The 24808-nt window shown below is 38.9% G+C and overlaps 1 protein-coding gene across 5 annotated transcripts in view; it reads right to left on the bottom strand.

Annotated features, from left to right (window-relative positions):
- TUBGCP5 (tubulin gamma complex associated protein 5) overlaps positions 1 to 24808 on the bottom strand; it is a 65703-nt gene that overhangs the window by 38925 nt on the left and 1970 nt on the right. For 3 of the 5 annotated variants that reach the window (XM_008061320.1, XM_008061323.1, XM_008061322.1), the window contains exons 2-12: positions 23440 to 23493; positions 23228 to 23336; positions 14220 to 14316; positions 13172 to 13251; positions 11360 to 11495; positions 7034 to 7151; positions 6135 to 6224; positions 5123 to 5216; positions 4341 to 4587; positions 2621 to 2823; positions 1201 to 1316 (exon numbers count right to left, since the gene is read on the bottom strand). In XM_008061320.1, coding sequence (XP_008059511.1) covers positions 1201 to 1316; positions 2621 to 2823; positions 4341 to 4587; positions 5123 to 5216; positions 6135 to 6224; positions 7034 to 7151; positions 11360 to 11495; positions 13172 to 13251; positions 14220 to 14316; positions 23228 to 23336; positions 23440 to 23493 — 1344 coding nt within the window. The remainder of the gene's footprint in view (positions 1 to 1200; positions 1317 to 2620; positions 2824 to 4340; positions 4588 to 5122; positions 5217 to 6134; positions 6225 to 7033; positions 7152 to 11359; positions 11496 to 13171; positions 13252 to 14219; positions 14317 to 23227; positions 23337 to 23439; positions 23494 to 24808) is intronic. The other 2 variants (XM_021714075.1, XM_021714076.1) reach the window with 2 other exon arrangements.

Raw genomic sequence — 24808 nt, 5'->3', positions numbered from 1 at the left:
TGTCCAGTTTGGCCTCAAACTCCTGGGCCCAAGCAATTCTCTTGCCTCAGTCTCCCAAAGTGCTGGGATTATGGGAGTGAGCCATCATGCCCCGCCTGGACTGCGTTTAACAATAAGATTATGGTCACTCATCACCCTGGAAGAACAGTCAGAATCCCATTTTCACAAAAATTCTCATGGGAGATTAATGAACTAGGATACAGTGACAGACATGAGTTTTAGCTGAAGGAAGGGCAGTTCATTTATGTGAACATTGTGTACATACTGCTACCCTTCCAAAACACTAAGGACTTAAAGTTATCCTTCCTGATTAGTTCAATGGATAGCTATCAATAGAAACCATATATCAAAAGAGATTGCACAGCTTAAAATTGAGTTAAAAGAGTACAAACAGTTCTACACTGCAGTTTATATGATTCCATGCAGAAAAACTCAATTAACTGAAGGGAAATAGTCATACGAATTTAAAAAATTTCCTTGTTTTATTAAATATTATACTAAGGGGGAAAAAACAGTATCTAATTATGAGAAATAAATATGTTAGAGGCATACTCTGTAATATTTTCATTTTATTGTATTGATCATTTACAATGGGAATGGAACCATCTGATATACACCTAAATTCAGTTTTTGGAAAGCAGTGTGCATTTTTTTTTGTTTTTCTATTTTTGAGTTGGAGTCTCACTCTGTCACCCAGACTGGAGTGCAGTGGCACGCTCCCAGCCACTGCAGCCTTGACCTGCTGGGCTCTGGCAATTCTTCTACCTCAGCCTTCCAAGTAGCTGCAAGTACCTTCCAAGTAGCTGCACTATAGGTGTGTGCTACCACGCCTGGCTAATTTTTGATTTATTGTAGAGATGAGGTCTTGATAAGTTGCCCTGTTCAGGTCTCAAACACGCAGGCTCAGGCAATCCACTCACCTTGGCCTCCCAAAGCGCTGGGATTACAGGCTGAGCCACCAAGCCCAGCAGCAGTGTGCACTTTAACATACCAGCCAGCCATAAATATACTATCATCCAAAAATACAGTTTGGTAAGAAAAGCTGTGAACTGACATAAAACTTGGACAACCATATTAAATGGTTGGTACCAACATCCTCTATAAAAGCCCCAAATTTTTTTTAAAAAATTCAATTTTTATGTGGAAGCAGATGCAAGAAGTCAGCCCCAGCGTCCCCTGCACTCAATGCTACCGCCTTACCTCTGGATGATAAACTCCTTGGCGCCATCCCACAGGTGTCCATGCACAATCCACTCATCCACTGTCTGCAGGTATGGCCGTACTGTTTCCACCCAGAGAGAGAACAGGAGCGAGACCTGCAGTCAAGAGTGCAGAGTCAGCTCTCAGAGCTCCTAGGTCACTAGGTAGAATGAGGCTTAAACATCTCTAAAAATGCCCTTAAAAAGCCATTAGAAGTCTACTTTTTCTAAATAAAAAGTAAGAAATTAAAAACCCAAAAACATACACTATAAAATCCTTATGAACAGCTTACCTAAATATGGGATGACCATATTGCTTGTGGTCCATACTAGGACCCTCTTAAGAGTGAGAATTACATAGGGACGACAAGTACAACCTGGGACAGAACAGGCAAATGGTGGTTTCCCTGCCTACATTATTAAGAAACAGGAAATAGTTTCTTTCTACCATTGTTCCCAGTAGGACAAAAATGGCAGCGCTGAGAGAAATCAACCTCTTTCATACTGACCTGTAATACCAAAATGGTGAGAAACAAAAAGTACACTTAAAATATGCACTCAGACAAGACAGTAGCTTTCTAGATTATAGATTCTAGTTAGCTTTGTATTTTTAAAAAATTGTGGTAAGAAACGTATAACATAAAATTTATCATGTTAATCATTTTTAGTTCACTAGTTTTAAGTACAATCACATTGCTGTGACAGAGCTCCAGAACTTTTTCATGTTGTAAAACTGGAATTCTGTACCCATTAAACAACAACTCCCCATCACCTGGCCCTTGGTAACCACCAATCCACTTTGTTTCTATGAATGTGACTACTTTAGATAACTCATATAATAGATGTGTTTTTATATATTGCAAATATCTAGATAAGTCAGTCATGAACTTTTCACATCTTCCTTTATCTTTGCCTCAATCTTTTGACAAGTTTGGCAATTATAGCTGAAAAGCCAGTCTCCTGTGGCCTCAAAACTGGAAGCTAATTTTATTTATTTAATTATTTTACAATTTTTATTTTAGAGTCGTGGGTTACAAGCGAGGATTTGCTGCAGAAGTATGTTGCATGCCGTTGAAGTCTAGATTTCTAGCGGGCCCTCTCTTATCCTGATAGCAGACCTGGTATCCAGTGTGTTGCCAAGTGTCCCTCATCCTTCCTCCTTCCCTCCCGCCCCTAGCAGTGTCCAGCATCTGCTGATCCTAACCTTGCAGTATTCAGTTCTTTGTTTCTGTGATAGTTCACTTAGTATAATGGTCTCTAGCTGCATCCGTGCTGCTGTGAAGGCCATGATTTTGTTCCTGGAAGCTAATTTTAAAATTCTGAATACTTTCTGACAATCCATGGTTTAAATACCATTTAACAAAGAACTATGATAGGCTATCTACCACTCCTTGACTGTACAGTGACACAATCCCACATACGGTTTGCTCAGAGGCTTCTCCAACATTGTCGTATTCCAGAATGGCCTTGTATAGGGTGTTGAGCAGGTGAGATGCCCGGACAACATTTCGAGTGTCGGGTGGAACTTCTGCCACTCCAGTACCAAACACTTTGTGCAGGACCTTGAGTTGAGCCAATCGAGGTGACAACTTGTCCACCACTACTGCGAGAGTTATTGTAGTATCTGTGAGAACCAATAAACCAAACTCAACAGCAAGGAAAAATATCTGCACCCAAAATGTGATATAAATGCTAAGCTACTTATTAGGTTGATGGAAAGGCATGACAAGATGGAAGGTGGTGGGTTTTAATGTCACATCACATGGAACTAATTTCTCTAAGGACGAAAAAACTTCTACAAGTCAAGGATAAAAAGACAACCTAGCTGAAAAAACAAAAAACATGTAAAGGAACCGGCAGTTTATAGAAAGGGAAAGAGGAGTGATTCCTAAACACACAGAAAGTCACTCAATAATAAAATTGGGCAAATTAAAATTATACCAAGTAAAACAAAAACACCTCACAATGGGCTGATGCTCCGGTGAGGGGATGGGGAGACTGCGACCACAAAGGGGTTGCTGAGCAAGGTCCTATGAGGCAAGGGCACAGCTCCACATCCTGAAGGTAAACGGCTACATGGAGTGACGCGTGTGGCGAAACAGCACAGAACTTCACACAAAGGAACAAACCCCCACCCCCTTAAACCAAATACCTACAACACTGGGAAACCTCTGCCAGCTCTGCAGTCTGGCCAATATGCCATGCCCATGTCAGTTTCTCAATTCTGATCATGCTACCACTATGTAAGTGGGGGGGAGCAAGGTGATGGGAACATGGGGCCTCTCTGTATTATTTTTTGTGGTATTTGAAACTAACAGCTAAGGAAAAAAACACTACCCTGGGTTACCATTTTATACTTGTCATACTGGTGAAGAACAAAAAGTTTGATAACACCACTGGCAAGAGTGTGAGGAAACATGTTTTCATATACATGCTGGCAAGACATACATTTGTTTATCTGCACCTCCCTGGAAAGCAATGTGTCAAAACCCAGTAAAACCCCACATCATTACATACATGTCATCCCACTAATTCCATTTTTAAGACTTTGCAGATAACTCACTGCCTGTGTATAATTATGGATATACAGAAGTGGTTATCACTGCAGCATGACGGGCAATAGCAAAAGATTGGGAAGAGCCTAATTGTCCATTCAGGGGGATGGGGCTATGAGATAGCACTCGATGACGAAGCACTCGATTTGTAAAAAGGAAAAGAAGGCTCCTCATAGACTTGTATGGTATGACCCTCAAAACATAAACAAGAAAACAATTTGAAGGGAGTAGTGTAATGACTCGTAGGTGTGGGCGTATGTGTCCGTGCTGCTTGTATATGTCTAAACCGCTTTTGGAAGAATGCGTAAGCTGAGGACTGGCCCTGGGGAGGGGAACTGGCTGGCTGGAGAGCTGGTATAGAAGAACAATTTACATTTTCACTATAACTCCTTTTGTAGGTTTTTTATTTTTTAGAAATATGAGTAACTTAAAAACATAAACTTTAAATAATTGTAAAATTAAATGAATTACTGAGAATTACTTATCTGTCACCTAACTTTGAAACTTTACATAGATGAATAACCTCAACGGTATTCAAAAGATGAGTTATGTGTCTTATGAGTAAAAATGAAGAACATGTAAATACCGTTACTGATGATGTCCTTCTCCATCTCTGTAAGCTCCTCTTTGAAACCAATGAAATACTTGTACAGGGCCCACATGAAGGCCTGGTAGGTTCTGAAGGGAGCTCCGGCCGACTTGCCTGGCAGGGAGCCATCTCCAGGCAGTGTGCTTTTGGAGCTGTGTCCCATGACCTCCTCTATGAACTCCTGGAGGCGAAACACAACCTGGCCATATGCTGCTATTTGCTCCAGAACAGACCGTAAACAGCTCTACAAGACAAGTAAACCACAATTAAAGTTGATCTTCTCTAAATACTCAAATTTATTTCCCCCTTATTGTAAAATATTTTTGTGATTATTTAAATAGTATGTTTAGTAGAGGACAAAGTAATAAATAATGAATATTTAGTTTTCTATACAAAGGAAAAAGAGTGAGCATTGATTTCAATAGAATAAAGAATTGTGGCTTATATTTTTCAAAAACTTATATAAAGTAAATGTACTATAGGCAAAAAATTATAGTATACAGCTTTCCCAATACGGAATGACAGAAATAATAAGCAGGAAAAGCAAACAAATGAAATATGTCACAAACAATATTCAAGAATCCTCTAAGTACTGTAAAGATGCACAACTCAAAATTGCTTTTTGGATTTTAATAGTTTTTTTCTGCATACCAGAAAGCAAGCACAAATTCAGTAATGTTTAATTTTAATACTGTACAATGTCCTGAAATTATATTACCACAGTTTACATGAATCCTATTATTTTAGTTCTTAAATTACAATAGATACAAATAACTTACGTGTGTCAAATGAGTTACTATAATATTGTTTCTCACAGTTACCTTCCCATCTATCACCTGAAATATAAAAAGCTTTTTCACCCCCGAAAGTAACCTGAAATGAAATAAAAAAGATGAATGTACTCTAATTCTAGAAAAATATTCACTACAGTATGCCCTGGAAACTTTTGTTAAAGATTCAGAATTATGGGGCAAAAAAGTCAGATAATAAGAAAATGGAAAAAGAAATCCTCAAAAAAAAGAAAATGGAAGACATTGATTTTTTAAATCTGATTTTATCTCAAGACTTAAGGTATTTCAACACCATCTTAGAGAGAAGTTCAAAACAGCGCCATCGAAGCAGTTCCCCAATATACTCGATGACTCAAGAGATCTTTTCACTAGTACTAAGAATACCAGAATGCCAATAACACCCAGAACTGGACTGTCGCAGCAGCAGCATCACATGCTGTATTAATTCTTGGTTTCCAGGTATGGGTACAGGCCCTCTTTGATACACTCTGCCTATTAAAAACAGTCAGCAGCAAACCTGGCTTTGAACGCAGATGTTAAAGAAATAATTTAGTATAATCTAATTAAATCATATACTAAATTATTTAAAATGACAAAGTAGTAAATATGTCAAAATCTCACAATCTCTATGGTCAAATCTTTTTTTTTTTAAGTGAGAAGCAGGATTTATTGAGGACAGAGAAGCTTCCACAGTGGGAGGGCACCCAAAGGGGTTACCCAGTCAAATCTTAAGTCTGAACTTTATACCTAACGGCTCATTTCTAGTTTGCATGTGAAAAACTCCTGAACACCTTCATTTAAAGAACAGGCAGGGTGGCTCATGACTATAATCTCAGCACTTGGGAGGTTGTGGCAGGAGGATCATTTGAGCCTAGGAGTTCAAGACTAGACTGGGGAAGACCTCATCTCCACCAAAAATTAAAACAATAAACAAAAAAACACAGTTTTGTTCCTCACTAATAAAGCCTTCCAGACTATTAATTAAGTTAATAGATCTTACCACAGAGTTTCCCGAATAACCTGCGTCTCAGTAACAAAAACCCTGTCATCTGGAACATACAATGGATCACTGCTGTACAAGTGTTGGTCCCTAGCAGAGAGCAAACACCAGATATCAACAAAAAGATTTTAAGTAAAATAACTTGTCTCAAAGAATATTCTCAATTTAGTGCAAACTTAGCGAGTAATCAGTTAGCAAATAAACATAACAAATGTCCTCCACATTTATTTCCAAACATCAGTGGAAAACTCTGAGGGACACTTTCAGAACAATTCCAATTGTTATGCTTATTGCTGATTTAGGCAAATGTTTACAATTATGCAATTTTTTGGGAAAACAGCAAATGTATTTTTATAATAAATATATTAAAACAGAAATCAAATAATGGCATAATATATGCCAATTCATTCACACTGAAATTAACAACAAAAAAATCAAAGCACACACTATAATTAATACTATTAATTTCATTATTTTTAATAATAATTAAAGCAATCAAAACTATTCAATTAGGATTGTCAAAAACAACTGGTCAGGTGCACTGGCTCACGTCTGCAATCCCAGCTGAGGTGGGAGAAATGCTTGAGCCCAGGAGTTTATGACCAGCCTGGGCAACATAGTGAGAACTTGTTCTTACAAAAAAATTAAAATTAGCTGGGGTAGTGGTGTGCCTGTAGTCTGGAGGTAGAGATGGGAGGATCACATGAGTTAAGCAGGTCGAGGCTGTAGTGAGCCATGATTGTGCCACTATACTCTAGCCTGGTGACAGAGTGAGAACCCAACTCAAAAAACACAAAAACAAAAGTTTAAATTTTAGGGAAAAACTTGATGTACATCACTAATCAAAGCAAGTATTTAAACATGAAAGTTCTTTCTATCATTACATTAAATAAACTCACCAGACAGCAGCTAAATTGGAGTGCAAATGTAAACTATGAGGAAACCGTGATGGCCTAGCTGTCCAGTACTGATGGACTATATGCTGCTCCAGCCAGCTTCGGTCATCTGGCTCACCTCCTGCAAGGAAAAGTAATACACTTTAATTAGAACAGTTAACAAAAAGAGAATTCTGGGTCAACTCTGACACAATATCTAGACTTACAACTCCATTCAAATATACACCTGAAGATACAACCTTATTACTCCATTCAAATAAACACTCAAAAATAGCTCTTTGAAACCTAACATTTACATATATACAATCATTTATATAGAGACACATACAAAACTTAATTAAATGTCACTGGCCAGAAATTGCCCATGAATAAAAAGATACAAACAGTATATGTGAATAGTCAAATAACCATTAAGGAAATTGAAATGGTAATCAAAGGCTTTCCCAGCTGCCCTCACAGCTTCAGGACTGGTATTGAACTTTCAAGGTTTAATCTTATATAAGTTGTTCCAAAAAGCAGAAGAAAGTTGCCTAACATTTTATGAAGCTAATATAATTGTGATGCTAAAACCAGACAGACATGATATGAAATGTAATTCATCAGAGGCTTATCCAATCCAACAATGTACTAAAAATTAAAATGATCAACAAAGTTTAGCTAAGGAATTCAAGGACAATCCAACATCAGAAACTCTATCAATGCAGTAATAGAATAAAAGAGAAAAATTATGAGATTACCTCATGAAGAATAGCATTTGATAAAATTCAACACTCATTTATGATTAAAAGTTCCCAGAAAGAAAGGAATAGAAGAAAAGTGTAGAAGAAAAGTGTCTTAGCTGGACAAAGACCACATACCCAAAACAACCACCACACTTAACAGAGGAGTTTCAGAGGCAGCCCCTGCAGGCCAGAGCCCCGTTGCCAGGAAGCCCACCTATGGCGGCTGTTCACTATGTGGAATAGAGAGCTGGGCAGGCGGGCCAAGAGAGACTCGGGCAACATGTCATGGAAAAGACATGAGGTATGAGAGTTGGCAGGAAGAAAGAATGCTCTCAATATCAGCAGATGATACTAGTTATCTAGATAAAAAACCCAATGGAGTCAACCAACTATTATCATTAATATGAGAATTCTGCATAAATGCTGGATATAAGGACAACTTACAGAAACTAATAGTTCTACACCAGAATAAGACAAAACAGGTAACTTTCACAACAATAAAAACTATAACATGTAGAAATTAACAAATGAATGCTCAAGATTTTTAAAAAGAAAACTTCCAAAATCTAGTAGAAGATATAAAAAATTAGGATAAACGCAGACAGTGTCACAGAAAGGATGCCAATTCTCTCCAAGTTAGAATCTATAAATTCACTGTAATTCCAATTAAAAATCCCAGCTGGATTTTTTGTTTTTAAAAAAATTATTTACTTCTTTTAGCAACAGGGTCTTGCTCTGTGGCCCAGGCTAGAGTGCAGTGGTATGACAGATCATAGCTCACTGAAGCCTTGAACTCCTGGGCTCAAAAGATCTTCCTGCCTCAGCTTCCCAAGTAGCTGGGACTATAGGCATCCATTATCATACTCAGCTACCTTTTACTTTTTTTTTTTTTGTAGAGACACGGTCTTACTATGTTGCTCAGGCTGGTCTTGAACTTCTGGGCTTAAGTGATCCTCCTGCCTTGGCTTCCCAAAGTAATGAAATTATAGGCATGAGCCGGTGTGCTTTTCTTTTTGAGTTGGATTTTCTTTTTCTTTTTGAGCTGAAGTCTCACTCTGTCACCCAGGCCGGAGTGCAGTGGCACGATCACGGCTCACTGTAGCCTCAAACTCCTGGGCTCAATTGATACTCCTAGCTCAGCCTCCTGGGCAGCTGAGACTAGAGGTGTATGCCATCACACCTGGCTAATTTTTAAATTTTTTTGTAGAGACAAGGTCTCGAATTCCTGGGCTCAAGGAATCTTCCAGCTTCAACCTCCCAAAGTGCTAGGATTTACAGGTAGGTGTGAGCTACAAAAACTGGTAGAGATTTTTTTTTTTTTAACGAAACTTACCATCTCGCTTCTAAAATGTCTATTAAAGAATAAAAGTTCACCAATAGGTTAGCCAATTTTGAAACAGCAAGGTGGGTGAGAGGGAGACTTACCTTCTACATATTATGACCTAATATTACTAAGCTGTATCAATAAAAACAGTCTGTTCTTGGGCCAGACTCACACTAAGGACACCAAATAGAAAGTTTGGAGTATATAGTTATTCCTCGGTATCTTCTGAGGAATGGTTGTAGGACTTCCTTGAATAGCAAAATCTACAGATGCTCAAGTCCCTAATATAAAAAGGTGCAGTATTTGTATATAACCTACACACATCCTCCCACATACTTTATATCATCTCTAGGTTATTTATAATACCTAATACATTGTAAATGGTATGCAAACCAGTATCATACTATATTGTTTTTAAAATGTGTATCATTTTAAATTGTTATACTTTTCTTTTTTTCAGAATATTTTGGATCCATTTGGCTGAATGCTTGGATGCAGAAATGTCAGATACAGAGGGCCAACTGTCCATGTATAGAGGAGAACATGATGTATGATAAAGATAGAACCACAGAGCAATGCAGAAAGAATGGATTGTTTCCTAGATACTGCTGGGAAAACTGGTTCATGAGGCATGAAAAAAATAAGCAGGATCTTTAACATCACTTTCTACCCTACAGTGGACCTGGTGGTCACTAAAGACTCAAACACAAGCTATAAAAAAAAAACAAACAGAAGAAAAATACAGGGAAATGTTTTTGCTGAGAAAAGTATCAAGACCCAAATACAGACCATATAAAAAATTCACAGGCTTGAGTACAATATAATATAGAAAATCATGGATTCTGTTTGAAGGGAAACATGAAAAAATGTTAATAGGTGATTGGAAGATATCTTCAATGTCGAAACCTAGGAATGAATATTCAAATCTGCAAAAATCTCTGAGGGGTGGAGATAAGCAGGGAGGACAGAAAACTTGAAAGAAAAATGAGCAAAGAATGTCAGTGGGCAAGCAATTCACAGAACAGGAATGCTTGAGGAAGTCCCTAAATCAACAGTAGTCAGACAAACACAAATGAAAAACGTCAATGACCCAAATCAGAAGGGTGGATCTCATCAAGCACTGATGAGATTATGGGAGTAGGACCGTATATTGCAGCCAAACTCTCACAGAGGTCCAGAGTCCTGGGTGGGCAGATGAGGCGAAGGTCATCAGGGTCTATCCACAAACAGTAAATGAAATATGGTAGTTGCAAACTGCAGAATCATATGCGACAGTCATGAACAAAGGAAGAGATGCTCATATAGCAATGTGGACAGATTTTAGAAGAGGTGAATGAAAAGCATAACAACAAATAATACCAGTTATGTCATTTAAAAAAGAACATACCAACCAACACAACATGTTTTATAAGAACTCAGCATATATAAGAATGCAGACAGCAAATACATGAGAACAGGTGCTTTGTATCTGGCTGGCAGAGAAAGGGAAACAGGAGTGGGACTCAGAAGTAGCAGAAGAAAGAGAAGAAAGGATAAGGAATAAACTGAAAGGACCTGTGAGGACTAGTGATGATGGTACAAGGCAAAGAAGGCCTGCTTTTCCTTCCAGGAATCCAGCTCTGAACTGAGTGGCTTGATTAATACCATTCTCTGCCCTGGAGCTTCAACTCAAGAATTAAAAAGAAGAGATAAAATGTGACCAGAAAGTCATTAGCAAGCTAAGTCAGCTTTAACTACTCCATGTACATGTGGCAAGGTTTGCGTGCAGAGAATAGGGCCTCATTGCTGGCATCTGTCTCACAGCTGCAGGACCCTGGGAACCTACCGCAGCCCAGCCTCTGTTTCCCTATCTACAAAATGAACAGTAGGAGTAGATGATCTAATCTAAGATTGCTTTCAGCTCTTTATAGATTCTACCAATTCATGGTTCCTTACTCAAAACTAAAAGAGCAGACATTCAAATTAAAAAATAATTGTACAGATCTTTTCCTTTTATTTAGTTACTAACTTCAGTAAAGGCAATCGTTTTCCAATTAAAAAAAGGAAACATTTAGCTCTAAATGTATTACTTCAACATTAATTCTATAGTGTTACTTCTTAGGCATTATATGTAAAAAAAAAACAAAAAAACCGCCAAAAAACTAATGGATTAAAAAGAATGGTTTTATAAAAATAGTAGAGTTTATGTAATATCTTGATCACATGGAAATGATCTCAACAATTGACCTTACTTCTAGGGAATCCTTCTCTAAGAAAATGCTAGTATCCAACCACACACAATACCTTTCCAGCTGACACAAGTACCCAGTTTTCTGTTTTGATCTTGTTCTTCTAATGGTGTCCTGTCTACCTGAATTCCAGAGTCCTCTCTGCTTAAGGGCTGTTGATCATCTTCATCTTCACTTTCTTCAGACCAATCCTGATTTAAAAAGACAATATACCTTACCCTTTCAGAGTATAACACTTACAGATATTTAGGTTAAAAAATTTTAAGAAATCTCAAAAGCAAAAACTGTGAAGCAACATGGATAGAAAAACAAAACCTAAATGAGTTTTCCTAAATCTCTTGAAAATGCCTATTTTTGGAGATGAAATTATAATAATAATTATTTTTTAGTCTATAATGATATCGACACCATAAGAAATGGCATTATTTTTGTGGCAAAAAAAAAAAAAATCCAAGATCATAGGTCCTTAAGGAATACTTGTTTTTTTTTTTGAGTTGGAGTTTCACTCTGTTGCCCAGATTGGAGTGCAGTGGCAGCTCCCAGCCACTGTAGCCTCGACCTGCTGGGCTCCGGCAATCCTTCCGCCTCAGCCTTCCGAGTAGCCGGAATTACAGGCATGTGTTACCACACCCGGCTGATTTTTTGATTTATTGTAGAGATGAGGTCTTGCCAAGTTGCCTAGGCAGGTCTCAAACCCGCGGGCTCAGGTAATCCACTCACCTCAGCCTCCCAAAGGTGCGGGATTACAGGCTGAGCCGAGCCCGGCTCTTAAGGAATACTTGTATTCAACCCTTTCAACTTCTTAGTACTAACAATTGGTACAAAATCCTAACCAGTCTTCCATAATAAACTACCCTAGCTAAGTAAAGAGTGTTCCCATTTTAGCTAAGTTGACCTAGAGCAGAAATACTCATTAAAATTATCTGTATCTCTTGGTATGTATTTATATTTTCTTCCTTTTTTTAATGTAAGAGTTTCTGTTGCCCAGGCTGGAGTGCAGTGGTACATTCATGGCCACCGCAGCCTTGACCTGCTGGGCTTAGGCAATCCGTTCACCTCAGCCTTCCAAGTAGCTGGAACTACAGGCATGCACCACCAAGTCTGGCTAATTTTTTGATTTACTGTAGAGATGAGGTCTTGCCAAGTTGCCCGGCTGGTCTTGAACACGTGGACTCAGGCAATTCTCTCAACCTCAGCCTCCCAAAGTGCTGGGATTATAGACATAAGCTACCATGCTCAGCCTTTTTTTTTTTTTTTTTTTTTTTTTAGTAGGCGTCTCACACTGCCCCCCAGGCTGGAGTGCAGTGGCCCGCTCATGGCATCACAGCCTTGACTTGCTGGGCTCAGGTAATTCTTCTGTTTCAACTTTTTTTTTTTGAGTTGGAGTCTCACTTTGTCACCCAGATTGGAGTGCAGTGGCACGCTCCCAGTTAATGCAACCTCAACCTGCTGGGCTCCAGCGATCCTTCCGCCTCAGTCTTCCAAGTAACTGGAACTACAGATGCATGCTACCACATCCAGCTAATTTTTTTTGTTTATTGTAGAGACGAGGTCTCGCCAAGTTGTCCAGGTGGGTCTCGAACCCATAGGCTCAGGCAATCCACTTGCCTTGGCCTCCCAAAGTGCTGGATTACAAACTGAGCCACCGAGCCTGGCCCTGCCTCAACCACAGGTGCGTGCCACCATGCCCAGCTAATTTTTTGATTTATAGTAGAGATGAGGTCTCACCAAATTGCCCAGACTGATCATGAACACCTGGACTCAGGCAATCCTCTTGTCTCTGCCACCCAATGTGCTGGGATTACAGGTGTGAGTCACCATGCCCAGTTGTACTTACATTTTCAATAGCAAAATTACTACCACTTACTGGTGTGTTCACATTTGGACCAAGATCCATTTCTTCACCTTCCATCAAGTATTTTCCCCAGTCAAAATCATCTTTCTTTTCTAAAAAGTAACAGGAGAACTTCATCAGTTTTATCACAACCATCACTGGGAAAAAAAAAACCCAAAACTACAGGAAAAAAGGTTAACAAAACTCAAAATATATTCAGGAAATCAAAGTTTAAAAACCTAATAAAATGATATTCTAATATATTTTACATTTTAACTAACTCACTCTCAAAGGTGTGTGTTCTCTTCATATAATTGAAGACAGTTTACCTAACAAAGTTAGACCTTTGGTATCCAAAGGGAATTGGTTCCTGGATCTGCTCCCACTCCCATACCAAAACCCATGGATGCTCAAGTCACTTATATAAAATGGTGTATTTTTGCATATACTCTATGCACATCCTCTCATATACTTTAATACTTAAAATAATGTAAATGGTATATAAATACTTATAACGTTTTTTAAAAGAAAAATTTGTATTATTTTTAATTGTTGCATTGCAACTATTTATTTAGACTATCTCTGAGCCACAGTTGGTTGAATTTGTTGATTTGGAACCTGTAGATACAGGTTTATTTATTTTGAGTCGGAGTCCGCTCAGTCGCCCAGGCTGGAGTGCAGTGGCATGCTCACGGCCAATCCAGCACTGACCTGCTGGGTTCCAGCGATCCTTCCGCCTCAGCCTTCCAAGTAGCCGGAACTACAGGCGTGTGCTACCATGCCTGGCTAATTTTTTTTGTAGAGAGGAGGTCTTGCCAAGTTGCCTGGGCTGGCCCCGAACCTGCAGGCTCAGGCAATCTACTCACCTCGTCCTCCCAAAGTGCTGGGATCACAGGCTGAGCCACTGAGCTTGGCCTGCATTTTAAATGAAATTTTGCAGTTGCAATTGCATCCAAAACAACAGAAATACTATAATTTCATAGCTTTTCACAGCTTTTAGTAAAATATCAATGTCTAGTAATTAAATAATAAGATCAACTTCTCTTTTATTTCTTGTATGTTAAACCATCTAGCAACGTACCCACTTCTTTATCTCTTGGTGTTTCCACATAATTGCTGTTTGAAGGAGAATTAGACAGACACAGAAGAAGCGACAGTATAGAATAATGTGCATCTGTCTGTAAAAGAAAAAGTGAAGAACGTGAATCACTAAGATTGGAAAAGACAACTCCATGACAGCTATGGCTCCAATTTTTTTTCCTGGTTTGAGAAAACATGAGTCATACATAAATAACTTCTAATCTCTAAACTTTTTTTCATAGTTCAAATGTATACATATAAGAAACCTCAAAGCCATCTAAGGCCTGAGTTATATATTCCTACAGGAATAAGACATCTGAGTGGATGACAGCTTTTATTCCTAAAAGGATTCAAATGTCTTTAGAGTATGATATTAGGGCAAAAAATAGACTATTCTCCTGTGGCAATATGTATCATGAAGTTTAAACACATCCAATAGTTTAACATAGATGTACCATAATTTATTTAACCAGTCCTCTATTAATGACATTTGGATTTTTTTCCAGTCTTTCTGTCATAAACATGCTATTTCACAATTATGAATTTAGATAGTAAATTCCTAAAAAGTGAAATGCTTTGTCAAAGAATATTTCCATGTGAAATTTTGAGAAATAATGTTAAAATGCCCTCCATAAAAAATGTACAAGTTTGCATTCAGTACAAATACTGCATATACACACATACACACACACAAGCATACACACATATAAAATTACCTGTTTCCCACACTTTTTACTCATCAGATTAAGTGAAAAATGCTATCTCAGTGTTGCTTTAGTTTGAATTTATCTGATGTTATAAAAGGGTAGACATTTTTTTCCTATAGGCTTAAAAGTCTTCTGATTTTCCTTTACTGGCTATTATTCTCCTTTGTTGAAGTGTTCTATTTGAATTGGCAGTCTTCTTATGGTAAACACCTGCCTTCCTTTGAAGGGTCTGAAACTTCAGTAACTGCAGTCAGTTTCGGTTTTTGTTTTTTGTTTTGAGTTGGGGTCTCATTCTGCCACCCAGGCTGGAATGCAGTGGCACGATCACGGCTTACCACAGTCTCAAACTCCTGGGCTCAGGCGATCCTTCCATCTCAGTCTCCCTAGTAGCTAGAACTCCAGGCATATGCCACCATGCCTGGCTAATTTTTAAAAAAATTTTCACAGAGATGAGGTCTTGCTGGTCTCAAACTCCTGGGCTCAAGCAATCCTCTTGCCTTGGCCTCCCAAAGTACTGAGATTACAAGTGTGAGCCACCATGCCCAGCCTTGAAATCAGTCACTAGGTGCCTAAGAGACCAGCCCCCAATAAAAACCCTGGACTCCTGGTCTCGGGTGTCCAGGTAGACAATACTGGCTACCTGATACAGTATGTCAGAAGAGGCAGAGCAAGCATCCAAACCAGATTCACATATGGCAAGGATGCTGGAATTACCAGACCAGAAATTTGAAATAACTATGATTAATATGCTAAGAGCTCTAATAAAAAGCGTGGATAACAAGCAAGACAAATATAAGCAGAGAGACTGAAACGAAGAACCAAAACAAAGTGCTATAAATCAAAAACAAGGAAACCAAAATGAAGAATGCCTTTGATGGGCTCATCAGGAAACTGGCATGGCTGAGGAAAGAATCAGGGAGCTTGAAAATGTGTCAACAGAAACTTCCAAAACCAAAGAGAGAAAAAATTTAAAAAACCAGAATAGAATATACAAAAACTGTGGGATAATTACAAAAGAAATAACCTGCACATAATGGGAATACTAGGGAAAGAAACAAAGATAGAAGAAAAGTATGAAACATTTTTCTAAAGATAAAGACAAATACCAAACGACCGAAGTTCGGAGAACAAGAAGAATACCAAAGTAGCTACACCAACACATATTACATTCAAACTGCAGAAAATCAAAGAAAATGAGAAACTCTTAAAAGAAGCCAGAGAAAAAACCTACCTTACCTACAGAGTAGCAAGGGTAGGAACTACATCAGACTTCAGAGATCATGGCAGTGGGAAGAGTGGAGTGAAATACGATACATCATTAATACAGAAAGAAAAACCTACATAGCTAGAATTCTGTATCCTGCAAAACTCTCAAAGTTGAAGGAGAAATGCATACTTTCTGAGGAAAAAACTGAGAAAATTTGTTCCCAAAATCCTTCAAAGGGAAGGAAAATGATACAGGTCAGAAACTTGGCTTTACATAAACAAAGGAAGAACATGAGAGAAGAAAAAATTGAAGGCAAAATGAAATCTTTTATTTTTCTTACTCTTAGCTGAACTAACAATAAACAGTTTGTTCAAACTAATAATCACAACAATGTTTTCAGTGATTTTAGCTTATGAATAAGTGAAATGAAAGGCTATAATGTTATAAGGGACAGGAGAAAGAAATTGGCAATACTCTGTTATAAGGCACCCATACTACTTGTGAAAGCAATATTTGAAAATATACGTAAACTAGAAACGATTACCAGAAAGACAGCTTGAAAATTCTGAAGTATTTGGAAACTAAACAATACATTTCTAAATAGCATAGGGTAAAATTTAAAATTAAAACTTAAACATTCTGAACCAAATGAATAAATATAACTTATCAAATTTGTGTAGCCGGGCTCGGTGGCTCAGCCTGTAATCCCGTGCCTTTGGGAGGCTGAGGTGAGTGGATTGCCTGAGCCCGCGGGTTCGAGACCCACCTGGGCAGTGAGACCTCATCTCTACAATAAAAATAAAAAAAATCAGCCGGGCATGGTAGCGCATGCCTGTAATTCCGGCTACTCAGAAGGCTGAGGCGGAAGGATCGCTGGAGCCCAGCAGGCGAGGCTGTGGTGGCCAGGAGCGGCCACTGCACTCCAGTCTGGGCGACCGAGTGAGACTCAACTCAAAAAAAAAAAAAAAAAAAAAATTTGTGTGACAGCAAAAACAATGCTTTGAGAAAAATTTATACTACTGAATGCATGTTACAAAAAAAAGAAAAATCTAGAATCACTTATCTAAGCTTCCACTGTAGGAAACAAGAAAAAGAAGAGCAAAATAAGTACAAAGCAAGCAGAAGAAAAGGAATAATAAAAACTAAAGCAGAAGTAATAAAAACACAAAACAATAATCAATGAAACCAAACACTGATTCTCTGAAAAGATAAATAACACTGATAAATCTGCAGCCATGTTAACAATAATAGAGAATACATAAATTACTAAAATTAGAAATTAAAGAGGGGGTCAATAAAGGAGTATTATGAGGAGAGTGGTGGCTCACTCCTATAATCCCAGCACTTTGGGAGGCTCAGGAGAGGATCACTTGAGGTCAGGAGTTTGAGACCAGCCCAGGCAACATAGCAAGACCTCATTTCTATTAAAAAAAAAAAAAGTATTATGAACAACTCTATTTCCACAAATCTGATAACTGAGATGAAATGGATCAATCAATTGAAAGACACAATCTATCAAAATTCACACAAGGACTAACAGGGCTTTGAAGAAGCTTAGAGCATTAAATGAATGGAATCAACAATTAACAACCTTTCAAAACGATGCACCAAGACCAGATGGTTCCCACTGGTGAAGCTACAAACATTTAAGAAAAGAATGACACCATTTCTCTATTATTCTATAAGGCAGAAATAAAGAGAACCCTCCTTAACTCATTCTACGAGACCGGCATTGCTGAAACAAATTAAAGACCTAAAAAAATGGAGGGAAATTCCATATTCATAGATTGAAAGATATTATTATTGAAAAGATTATAGTTTCCTTGAGCTGCCATAACAAAATATTACAAACTGGGTGGCATAAAACGAAAGGAATTTATCTTCTCACAGTTCTGGAAGTGGGAAGTCTGAAAACAAGGTGTCAGCAGGGCCATGCTCCCTCTGAGGGCTCTAAGGAACAGTCTTTCCTTGCCTCTCTCTCATTTCTGGTAGTTGCTGGCTATCTTTGGCACTCCTTGCCTGGCAGAAGCACTGCCTCTGTTGTCAATGATTTCCCTTCTCTTTGTGTCCAAATATCTCTCTTCTTATAAAATGTGATTTATGGGATTAGGGCCCATGCTAATCCAGCATGATTTCATTTTAACTTGATTGCATCATCAAAGGTCCTATAATAAGGTCATTTTCACAGGTAGTGGATGATAGGATAGGATTTGTACATATCTTTTTTTTTTTTGAGTTGGAGTTTCACTCTGTTGCCCAGACTGGAGTGCAGTGGCACGCTCCTAGCCACCACAGCCTCGACCTGTTGGGCTCTAGTGATTCTTCTGCCTCAGCCTTCCAAGCAGCTGGAACTACAGGCGCACACTACCACGCCTGGCTAATTTTTTTAAATTTATTGTAGAGATGAGGCCTCGCCAAGTTGCCCAGGCAAGTCTCGAACCCACGGGCTCAGGCAATCCACTCACCTCAGCCTCCCAAAGCGTGGGATTACAGGCTGAGCCACCAAGCCCGGCTTGTACATATGTTTTTGAGAGACACAATTCAACCCATGACAGATGGCAACACTTTCCACACTGATTCAACACAATCACTGCCAAAATCCCAACAGGTTTTTTGCAGAAATTTAACCTGATCCTAAAATGTACGTGGAAATTCAAAGGATCTACACTACACAAAGCAGTTCTTAAAAAGAACAAACTGGAGGATGCTATGGTCTGAATGCTTGTGTTTCCTTCAACCCATATATTGAAATCCCAGTTCCTGAGGTGATGGTAGTAGGAGATGTGGAGTCCTCATGGATGGGACTCGTGCCCTTATAATAAGAGACAAAAGAAAGTGCTCCTTCTCTCTCAACCACATGAGAACAAAGGTACCTAAGCACCAGGAAGTGGGCCCTTGCTAGGCCAGACACAGAACTTGCCAGGGCCTTGACTTGGACTTCCTAGACCCCCAGAACTGTAAGAAATAAATTTCTGTTGTTTTTTTTTTTACTATAGCAGGCTGAATGGAGTAAGACAGAGGACTGTTTACAACTTACTATATTAAGACAGTGTGGTGTGGTATTGGTGTAAACATACGTGTACAAAACAATGAAACAATTCATTATCCAAAAATACAACGCTGCTTTTGTGGTAAATTTGTTTTTGACAAAGTTGCAAAGACAATTCGATAGGTAAAGGATAGTCTTTTCAACAAAATGGGGTTGGAACTTGTTTATCTGTATGAAAAAAAGAAAGCAACTTAAGACTCTTTCCTTAAAACATGAACCAAAGTGGATCACAGACCTAAGTACAAGTGCTAAAACCATAAAACATCTAGAAGAAAAGTCTTCACAGCTTTATGGTAGGCAAAGAGTTCTCTGACATGACACAAAAAGCAGAAGTCATAAAAGAAAGCCAAAAAAGAAAGGAAAGAAATGAAAAACTTATGAGCTTTAAAAAAAAAAAAAAAAAGCTAAAAAAATGAAAAGCCAGAGACTGAAGGAAAATACCTAGAAATAATTTCTATGATAAAGAGCCTGTAAGAAGAATATATAAGCAACTCTGATAACTCATAAGATGACAAATAACTCAACTGGAAAGATGTTTAACACCATTAGGGCCGGGCTCGGTGGCTCAGCCTGTAGTCCCGCGCCTTTGGGAGGCTGAGGTGAGTGTATTGCCTGAGCCCGTGGGTTCGAGACCCGCCTGGGCAGGTGAGACCTCATCTGTACAATAAAATCAAAAAAATTAGCTGGGTGTGGTAGAGCGCGCCTGTAATTCTGGCTACTCGGAAGGCTGAGGCAGAAGGATCGCCGGAGCCCAGCAGGTCAAGGCTGTGGTGGCTGGGAGCGGCCAATGCACTCCAGTCTGGGTGACAGAGTGAGACTCCAACTCAAAAAAAACCAAAAAACAAAACACCATTAGGTATTAGGGAAATGTAAATCAAAAAGCACAATGAAACTGCTATATACTCTCTAGGATGTCTATTATCAAAATGATAGACAATAACAAGTGCTTGCAAAGACATGGAGAAACTGGGACCCTTATACATTTCTAGTAAAAATATAAAATAATACAGCCAACTTGGGAAGCAACTCAGCAGTTTCTTGAAAGATTAAACCTAAGCTTACCATATAAACCAGCAATTCCTCTTCGAGAAATCTACCAATGAGGAATTAAAACATATGTCTACATGTGCTTATGAGAACATTCACAGTAGTTCATTACTCATTGTAGCTAAAAATTGACAACAATCTACTATCTACTGATGAATAAACAAATGCAGCATATAATGCATATAAAGGAAATGCACATAAAAGAATACTATTAGCCTGGCATGGTGGCTCACGCCTGTAATCTCAGCACTCCAGGAAGCCGAGGCAAGAGGACTGCCTGAGTCCAGGTGTTCCAGAACACCTAGGCAACTTGGCGAGACCTCATCTCTACAAAATAATCAAAAAATCAGCCAGGTGTGGTGGCACACACCTGTAGTTCCAGCTACCTGGAAGGCTGAGGCAGAAGGACCACCTGAGCCCAGCAGGTCAAGACTGTGATAACCATGATCATGCCCACTGCACTCCAGCCTGGGTGACAGAGTGAGACTCTGACTCAAAAGGAAAAAAAAAAAAATCCAGCAATGAAAAGGAATAGAAACAGGTATGAACCCCATGTATGCTAAGTGGGCTGGGCAGGATGGTTCACCCCCTTTAATTCTAGCACTTTGGGAGGCTAAAATAGGAGGATTGTTTGAGGTCAGGAGTTGGAGATCGGCCTGGCCAACATGTCAAGGCCCCATCTCTATATTAAAAAAAGAAGGCTAAGTGAAGAAGCCAGACATTAAAGATTGTATATTATATAACCTCGTTTATATGAAATGTCCAGAAAAGGCAAACTTTTCACAGTAGGCAGATCAGCAGTTGCCACAGTAAGCAGATCAGTAGTTGCCAGATCAGTGCTGCAGTAAGAGTGGGCAGTGACTGCAAATGCGCTTGAGGGAAGCTTTTGGAAAACCGAAAAGTTCTAAAACTGGATTGTTGTGATGGCTGTATGACGATACAGTTACTAAAAATCAGTGAATTGTACATTCACAGTGGATGAACGTAACAGCAAGTTATATGTCAATAAAGCTAGAAAAAAGTGTGATGTTACTGGCACGCCATAACAGTGTCTAAGATGCTACACAGCAGGACAGAAAAGGAAAACCAATCCTGCCTTGTGTAAGCAGGGTGGGAACCAAATAAAGAGGGGGACAGCAAGGCAGAAAGACAGGACTGCAGACCTATTCATTCCTTCAACAAATACACTTCGCTTTCTGTATCCTAGGTGCCTGAAAACGAATCAGATATAGAGCTGATGTGAAAGTCACTTGTTATGGGGGGAGAGAGGCAAAGACCAACCACAAATACAACAAAGAAGCGAAACACAGTACACATCAAGATGATGCTTAGTTTAACATCCAAGGGGGAGCTTCCTCAGGCAGCAGCAAGGGGAGAACAATGTGGGCAGGCCTAGGATGTGCCCCGGCAGAGCAAGGAACACGGCCCCTCGGAGCTCAAGAGCCACAGCAGCAAGGCACAGCGAATGACCACAATGGGAGGCCAACCAGGAATCAGAAGGCATGCTTCACTGTCCTGCACAACACAGCTATTTTATTTAGTGCAAATTAAATGGAGAGTAAGTCCCTTGCCTTGCCAAAAATGGAGACAATCACAGTACCTACCGAATATGGCCTTTATGAGATAAACAAAGCCTGGCATGCAGTAGGTACTCGAAAAACGCTTGCCATTATTTTTATCATTAATCTTAACATGTCATTAGGTTCTAAATTATTCAATTCTGCAGTCTATCCAGAAAGCTATATAGAATGAATTCAGATATCTAAAAAAGATCTGCTGCTTCTTCCCAAATGGTCTTTGTGGAAACAGTACACAGAAGTCCATTTCTACTCCTCAGGGTATGAACTCAGGACAATGCAGTGCTCTCTCATTCTTCTAGAAATACCTTTATACCTATTTCCTTAAACTCAGCTCTCTTCCTTAAGAAACCAATTCCCACAGTGTTGACCAAGAGAAGGTCTATCAGTAAAGAAAACTCCTCGCAGGTTATTTTCCTTGAAGGTAATTGTGAGGATTAAATGAGTGAGTACATGTGTACAGTAAGGGTTCACTCAGCAGGTCGGGGTTGCTTAAACCCTGACCATCCCAGAGGGCTTCAGGACTGACCACTCATGGGCTCCTGGAAGACAACCTATGAATCTTTGGAACATCCTGCTGAAAAGGGTGCTTTTGTATGCCAGAGGCCTTGAGTCATGCTGTATCAGTTTGACCACACAGTTTATGTTAACAATGTGACTTACGGTGAATACCTGTTTTCATATGCCTGAGACCCTTGGTTTAACATCTAGGGGGCTGGAGACTGAGTAGCTAAGGTCAGTCATGCAGGAATGCCTGCCTATGTGACCCACCTCAAATAAAAACCCTGGACACCAAGGCTCAAGTCAGCTGCCCTTGTTGGCAATACTTTACACATGCTGTCACACACTGTTATTGGGAGAATTAAGTGCATCCCCAGGTAACTCCACTGGGAAGGGACATCTGGAAGTTTGTTCCTAGTTTCTTTTTTTTTTCCCTTTGCTGGTTTTAATCTGTATCCTTTCACTGTAACGAAAAATAACAGTGAGGATAACAGTTTTTTTTAGTTCTGTGAATCATTCTAGCAAATCACTGCCCCTAAGGGTGGTCTTGGTGACCTTCAACACAATATGAAAGTGGACCAGGCATCCAGTAAGTATACAGAGGCAGTTACTTCAGATTAGAAGCCATCTGAAAGCTGTAAGATATCCAAACAATGCTATTATTCATGTCAATTGCTCATCTCTATTTCCATAGTAGGTTTAAGGCAAGAAGATGATTAAACAAAAACAAGTTCTCTCTTTCAATACAAGCTGCGGCACATTTTGTTTGATGACAATATTTAAGACGATTTCCAGGAGATCCTGTTCTAGCCAGTGTACAATACTAAAATAGAATGTTTAACTATTAACAGAAACAAGTTGACAACAATCAGATAATAAACAGTGAAATGCACAATGCAGATCTCACAATTGACGGCATACCTTTATTTCCTTTATGCTGGGAAGAGATGCATTTAGAAATTCCTCAGTTAATCTCTTCCAACTAGCAGCTTTGCATAGATCAGAATGAATGACAAATTTTTCATAAATTCTAAAATATAAAAATCAATGCTTATAAAGTTATATTAACAAGATCAATAAATACATATATTTCTGAATATAAACTTATATACATACACACAAAATTGACTTACCCTTTTATTGTTTTTTCTACTTTGTGGCTGTTGACATCCAAGAAACGGTGAAATCTAGTAAAGACAAGATGCAGTTCTTATGCCAATTTTGTCATAGTTAAGTAAACTAGTCTCATGGCCTTCCATATCCCCCACGTACTCTACTCTCAGCTAATCATTTCCAGAATGGAATGCACCTTGCTCTCCATTACCTCAACCACCAGGCAGGTAAATAATCACCATGTCAGAGACTGCTTATGCATCCTTTCTTTAGGACACAGGTGCACCCCAAGCTTCTCAACCTTGTCCTGTGGCTCCTCTGTCTTCCCATAAGGCCTCGTCTAAGTCCAACAGGGCACAATCCATGCCAGGTGTCCCCAATCTTTTTTACACCAGAAAGAAGATCAGTGAAGCCTAAGAATACCTTTGCTGAATAGGTGTTACTTTATTTGTTGGGGTCTCACTCTGTCACCTAGGCTAGAGTGCAGTAGCATGATCGCAGGGCACTGCACACTTGACCTCCTAGGTGCAGGTGATCCTTCACCTCAGCCTCCTGAGTAGCTGGGACTATAGGTGCGTGCCAGCAAGCCCAGCTAATTTTTGGATTTTTTTGTAGAGACGAGGAGGTCCTGCTGTGCTGTCTAAGCTACTGTCAAACCCCTGGGCTCAAGTAATCCACCCACCTTGGCCTCCCAAAGTGCTGAGATTACAGGTGTGAGTCACCATATCTGGTCTGAATAATGTTTTTAAATGAATAAAATGAAATACAAAGGAAACTAAATATACTGAAATACAGTTGTCAAATATTTCAAATGGTTTATGACATGGTGAAATATATATTTCTTTATGAAAGCATTAAATGACAAGCTCTGGCAGTTGGTCCAATAACACCCATTAAGTATCAGTAAATAATATTTAAAAATACTATAACAACTCTTATGATATGAAAATAATATGCAATTTCTACTGGTGACAAAGTAGGTTAATACTACTGTGGTTTGTTGCCTTTATTCATAACTGAAGAAAATGCTGTTTTTTAGTTAGAAGTTAGTGCAATTTTTTTTTTCCTTATCCAAATTCATAAATGTGGGAATTACATTTCCAGACACTCAGATTAAGACCCGTATTATATGTCATACTGTAATTAACTTTTGTTTCTGCCTTCCTTAGAGATAAAGGATATATCTCACCCATTTCTGAATTTCTAGGGCCTACAATCTGGTCACAACTTTCAAAAATGTAAACCTAAAATGCTCATTTGTCTGATGAATTAAAGCATTGTAAAATTATAGAATAGGTTATTTAATTCTTGTTTTCCATTTATTTAATATCAAAGCAAACACTATTCTCAAAAGAAACAAATTACGCTTTTTTTTTTTTTTTTTTGAGT

Source organism: Carlito syrichta, unplaced genomic scaffold (assembly GCF_000164805.1).
Source record: "Carlito syrichta isolate Samal-C Ts95f unplaced genomic scaffold, Tarsius_syrichta-2.0.1 Scaffold305203, whole genome shotgun sequence".
NCBI lineage: Eukaryota > Metazoa > Chordata > Mammalia > Primates > Tarsiidae > Carlito > Carlito syrichta.
Note: the sequence above shows the minus strand (reverse complement) of the source record. Positions and strands in the feature narration are given on the sequence as shown.